This window comes from Zonotrichia leucophrys, chromosome 7 (assembly GCF_028769735.1).
Source record: "Zonotrichia leucophrys gambelii isolate GWCS_2022_RI chromosome 7, RI_Zleu_2.0, whole genome shotgun sequence".
Lineage (NCBI taxonomy): Eukaryota > Metazoa > Chordata > Aves > Passeriformes > Passerellidae > Zonotrichia > Zonotrichia leucophrys.
Window position 1 is genome coordinate 14,732,954 of NC_088177.1, and position 6,000 is coordinate 14,738,953.

General features: G+C 38.0%; 1 protein-coding gene across 10 annotated transcripts in view; it reads left to right on the forward strand.

Moving 5' to 3' along the window:
* The window catches only part of GULP1 (GULP PTB domain containing engulfment adaptor 1), a 173,232-nt gene extending 168,196 nt beyond the window's left edge, over positions 1–5,036 (forward strand). For all 10 annotated transcript variants that reach the window (XM_064717623.1, XM_064717620.1, XM_064717619.1 and 7 more), the window contains one exon: positions 3,022–5,036. In XM_064717623.1, coding sequence (XP_064573693.1) covers positions 3,022–3,093 — 72 coding nt within the window. In that variant the 3' untranslated portion in view covers positions 3,094–5,036. The remainder of the gene's footprint in view (positions 1–3,021) is intronic.
* The last annotated feature ends 964 nt before the right edge of the window (positions 5,037–6,000 follow it).

A 6,000-nucleotide genomic window follows, 5' to 3' on the forward strand; every position in this document is an offset into this window, starting at 1 on the left:
CTCCAAAAAAAGGCTGCTTTTGGAAGAGGGATTGTTTCTGAGCTGTTTCAAGTGGAAACAAACTTTGCTCCTCTTTTTAGGGCATCAGTAACATTCCTTAGTACAATACCATTACTTAGTAGATAACTAAACTGCTCAGTCCTTGTGTTAAAATTCCTCTCAAGTATAAAAGCTCCTTGAGGTGGACACAAACACGGAAAAACAAGGCACAATATAGATGCACACTTCATAGCCCTTCTTGTTCCCTGTCTTGGGCAGTGCCACAGGGTGGCCTTTTTCAGCATTCCCTGAAAATTCACTTCATGTCTTCCACCTAAATACCCAAGAGAAAAAAGAAATCTAGATTTTACATTCCTTTAATGGAAGGAATGCCCATCTATCTGCCTGGATTGCTTTCATATCATCTCTATGCAGTTGGGCTTTTTGGCCTTGTGGTTGTCATGGAAGTTTGAGGCTGCTTAGAAGTGCAGAATCTGACACTGATGGTCGTGGGTTTGTTGTGGCTCAGAAGTGACCATGGAAATGCCATGTCCCTGTTACAGACAGGAAGGTGCATAAGCCACTGGCAACCACAGCACTGATTTCTTTCAGGACAGACAGTTCATTTTGGTAATAATGCTAAAAAGCTTTTTTAATCATTATGATCCATAAAGAGCAGCAATCTCTGAACGGATTAGCATTGATCACATTGCAAATATGTGGAAATGTAATTGTATTAAATGCAAAATATCACAGCTTGAGAAGGACTAAACAGCACTGGGGGGAGGTAGCAGAAGGAAAGGCCAAGGAGGCCACAGTTCTTCAAGAAAGTGGAAATAGTTCTAAGTCAAGTCATAGCAAACACAAGCAAAGTGCTAAGTGACAAAATATCAGTTTGTGTGGAAAAAACTTGACATGCTCAACATAAGAGCAGTGAGATGAGTGTACTTCCAAAATGCATCATCTGATTTGCTCGGCATTGGAAGTGAAGCCACTTAAGACACCAGCAAACGGTGCTCAACAGCAAAAATAAGATAAAAATAAGAGTGGGCAGGACAGGAATGGGTTGGATGTTCAGTGAAGGCTCTGGCTGGCTCAGGATGAAGGTCTCTATCCTTGTCAAACCAGTTGTTGATGATTTCTGCTGTTGGGGCTCATCAGGCATCCTCAGGTTGAAGCACCAACAACAGTCCCTTGTTGCTGTGTCCCTTCACAAGCTCAAAGCTGGAAGCAGCCTTCGGGTTCCTCAGAAGTTGAGCATCCCCGGCACACTGTAACTGCAGGGTTTAAAATGTAACAGACCCTAGGGCTAATTCTCTGAATTCTCCTTCTGGGTAAGCAGTCTTCCTTTGACTGCAGTTACATCAATTAATTTATCCTTTAGGGAAATAAACACTGTCGGTTTGTAACAGGATATGTTTCCCTTGGAATTTCACCTGCTGTTCACTTGAAATATCTTCTGCATTGAATATTCTTCCTTTTAATCCTTTTGAAAATGCACAGAAAACAAAAAAAAAAAAGGAAAAATATTAAATATACTAGTGAGCCTTGGCAGCACTGTGTCAGCCAGGTAGAGCAAACTGGGTAGATGGAGCTGCCTTTAGGAAAATGCACTTTTTACTTGGAAATTCTCAGACCATTTAGTAACTATTGCCAGGAGGTTCGTTCTGTTTTTCCACATTATTCTCCTAATAGCAGTAGCTGGCAGGGTTATTAAATATTCATACCCTTTTCAAGTGTTAGCCTGTGATTTGAATTTGTTTGAAATTAAGCTGGTTTGACTTGGGATTTATCTTCTAAACCCAAAAGGTATGGTCTTGAGGTACTGCTGTGCATGTGAGGGAAAGACTTGAGTTTGTGCCTAATCCTCACACAGATGGTTTTACAAAAAGATTTATCTTGTTTACAAGATATTTCCTTGATGAAAGGAGCTGTTATTGATTTCATAGCACACAATCAGCACTCTCTCTGAACAGAGCACTGCTACAGCTGCCATGGATGCTCTCATGGCATTTCTAGTCAGAGCCCCATTTCCAATTGCTTAAACCTTCAAAGTACTTTCACCCTAGAGACTGAAATTTTCTTGACTCCAAGAAAAGGGTCAAGGGTTCAAGCCAATATTATTCAGCTTTTTTTAATGCAAAAAGAGAAATGAAAATAAGAGTAGTTTTCCTGTATTAAAAGTGCAGTTGTTTAGGGCTGGTGTGAACAAAGTACCTTTAGCAAGCCAAGCATCTATGAAAGCATAGCAAAAAAAAAGTATTTGTAGAATAAATTTCTTTTCCATAGAGGAGGTGGTAGCATCCAGCTTATAATCTTTTTTGTGTTTCTATTAATAAAACGAATGTCAATAAACTCAGGAATTTTGAACTTTTAAGCAACTCACTGCACTTTCAAGATACCACTGTGTTTTGTTTTACTGAGTTACATGCCTTTAAAATGCACAGTTTTTCTTTTGCAGTTGAGCAAGTATGGTTTTATCTGCCTTTTTCATGAAGCTCAGATGGCAGTGGGCAGTAAATATCAATTTAACTGCACTGGGAGCAATTCAGAGCATCCCTCTGGGGTGGGGTAGTCAGCACTTTTTGTTGGGCTGCTCTTATAGCACCACAAAACGTAGGAGACACCTTGTATTAGTAACAATGCCCATGTCGCACCTCTATTTTTCAATATAAATCTTGAATTTTACTCAGGAACAACATATTGCAAATTAAACTTGTTTGGATTTCTGTCAACCTATGTACAATATTCAATATTGTTATTCTATAGTATTTTCCTCACTTTATGTACATACTGTAGCTATGCTGTTGTAAGGTGTGCATCTTTTATGAGTTAACCACTGAGACTTACTAAAAAGTGGCTGACCAAATAATGGAAATATTTGTGAATTCAGTTTTGAATTATCATTGAGTACTTCAATTTTGAAGTATCATTGCAGTTTGTCTGCCTAAAGATATGCTTGGATTTAATGTTTTTACAAGGAGAATGTAATCCTGCAGAACTCACTTGGCTCTTTACTAATGATGTCTTGTTTCATTGCAGGAGGGGTTCAAAATGGGATTAACTCTTGAAGGCACGGTGTTTTGTCTTGACCCACTAGACAGCAGGTGCTGATGCCAAGAAAGTCAATGTGAATTTCCTCCACAGTGTTTTTTTTTATTTCTGAACATGTACTCACAGATACTATCCATGTGCCAAAAATTGCTTTTTTCAACATGTAAACTCTTGTGAGGCTTGCTTCTGTAAAAATTCAACTTATTTCCAGTCTTTCCCTGTACAAATGTAAAAAGTTGTATTTGTTTATGAATTATGGATGAAATTACGCTGTTGTATTTCTTTCTGTCACATTTTGGCCCGAGTTTACTATGCTTTATGACTATTAGCTTGGAGAAGTTCTTCAGAAAGGTCACTCATACCTCTCTCTCTGTCTCTCTCTGCAAATGTGCAGGCATGAATTCTACATGATACTTTACCTGGCAGCATTTTGAAATTATGCTTTTAAGGTATTATTTAATATTTAAGCAGTAAAATTATTAATATCTGCTACAAAAAAAATTCAATTTGCAGTGAAAAAAACATAAAATACTAACCATTACTATATGCTTCAAAAGTAAATCTGGATGCAGTGTGATTGATTTTCATCACTGTGGTTACTGCCCTGTATATCTGCTGTCATTGGTTTATACAATCCAGATTTTAGGTCCTTCATTCATGGTTTAGAAACTAACAAGTTGCTAGTCTGCTAATTAGTGCTTAATGAGCCTAGAAGAACTGCTAAATTGCAGAATGGCAAAGCAACCGCCCTTTGTTTTGATATTTTATAGCTGAAGTGTAAAGTACCTTGGAATCCATTACATGCTAGCCATAACTTAAAAGGAAGATTATGGTCCTGCATTTACTTAGGAACTTAGGGAATTTTGTGTATATGCAGGCACTGGGCTCAGTTCTGTAATTACTTTCAGCACCCGAGCATTTACAGCCAGGCTCTGTTGAGTGTAATTCTATTACTCTCTTCTTTACTGTTCCATGTCTTTAATTCCTGCAGAGAAACAACTCTAAGTCCTTTGTACCCACTGGTTGTTCATGTTACAGAAATACCTGCACACCAAAATTCTCAGCTGCTGGTGAGATGAATGCTGACATGTCTATGCATACTCTTCATTAATCTTTCTCATAAGCAATAAAACACCATCTTAAACCCATCTCAGAAAATTATCATTAATTAAATTAAAAAACTTTCCAACCTCTAGTATTTTCCCTTCAAAGCATAAAAATGTGGAAACCCCCCTGCCCCAAAATTTTCATTTTTTTTTTTTTATGAGAGGCTTTTTGCTGACAGTTATAGTTTTGTCCTTAAGAGTCACAGTTTACACCAAAACCACATTTTTCAATTTCATGATGGGTATTTTTATGCCTTGTTCAACAAAGTACTTGTGCATGTGCCTTTGGAGTCCTCTAAAAGAATGGGATTATTCCTTTGCTGGGTTTGACACATCCTCAGGTACCTTGCTGAACTGGGGCCTTAACATCCTACATTACATTTGTCTTCCTCTCTCATTCTGAGTTCATCATTCATATAGAGTATTATAGAGAAATATATATTAAAAAAATATATGAAATCACTAACAAATAGAATAGTATATGTTTCATAAAGAAAAGTCTTTATAATTTTGTTTGTCATATAGTATTTTCGAATTTGTATAATGAGGATGTTTAGTAGCCATAGCAATGGCCTTTTTTAACAAATAGAATTTGTATTTTTATTGTACTTTAAAAAGCTTTACATAATAAGCATCTATTTAGTGGTCATTTATTATCAATGGTAACACTAAGATAATATTTGCACATTTTAAGAAACCTTTTTCGTTACTGATTTTTATGATAGTTGACTGCAAATGGCATGGTTAAATCTTATATACCTGGTCAATACATACAAAAATACTTAAATCAACACAACAGTGCATTTTTAATTTTTATGTGATCCAATTGGAAACTGTATTTCTATGTAATCTCAAATGTCTGTTTAATTTTGCCTAAAATAAATGTTTTTAAATAAATTGCCTCCTGGAACACAGTGTTCATTCACTAAAATGCCCAGCTGGAAGGTAGGATGCCGTGGTGCCTAAATATTGGCCTGGATCTGCCACAAAAGAGGGTTTAGTGCTGGAATGGGTTAAAAGCCACCTTTGGCAAGGATCCAGTCTCAGGGTAGAATGACTTTATTACTGAATTTGGGCTAATCTGCAATCAGCAGAGAAAAATCTTATTCTAAATGCAGCTGTATAATACTGACAGGGAGTAACTCTCTCTGCAGTGCTTCGTGGATTTAATTGACTTTTCTTTTTGTCCTTTTCTTCCCCCATACTTCTCTGCTCAATATACTTGGCTGCTGAGTGACTGTTTAAGAAGGGAAGGATAATAATTGAAGTTTTCCTGAGCCTTAGAAAACAATCTCTGTAACCCAGGTGTGTTAAATGGCACAGGCTGCTACAGATGGTGTCAGTGCTTCTGAGAGAAGTCATCTGAAACGTCTGGTAATTTGTTCCCTTGTAAAACTTCCCTCCAGGCTAATGCTCAAAATCCATCTAAGCACTTGGATTTGTGGGAAGGGGTGCTGGCAGGTAAGGAGCACACATCACCATGTCCTGGGAGCTGTGAGCAGGATCTGTCCCTCCCTGCTGCTGTCAGTGTTCCCTCCCAGGTACGGCAGCAGCACCTTGTGCCACATTTTCACTGCTGCTTTGAAATACCAGGCTGGGAGCAGCCAGAGGAGCCTGGACCATTGTTCTTGCTCTGCTCAGAGGGAGGGGAATGCTACTGCTGCTGCTCACAGCACAGTGTTGGCTGTGGAAGTTGTCTTGCTGCAGAGAGACACACAGACCATCTACTAGGTTAGAAATATGGTGCTAATGAATCCGGAACAAGAGTTTTTTTACTTTTAAATTGCAACAAAAATAAAATAGTTCATGTGTTTCATTCAGCTTCATGCTGCCTGTTTTGCTAACACTTTTTTTCTTTCCA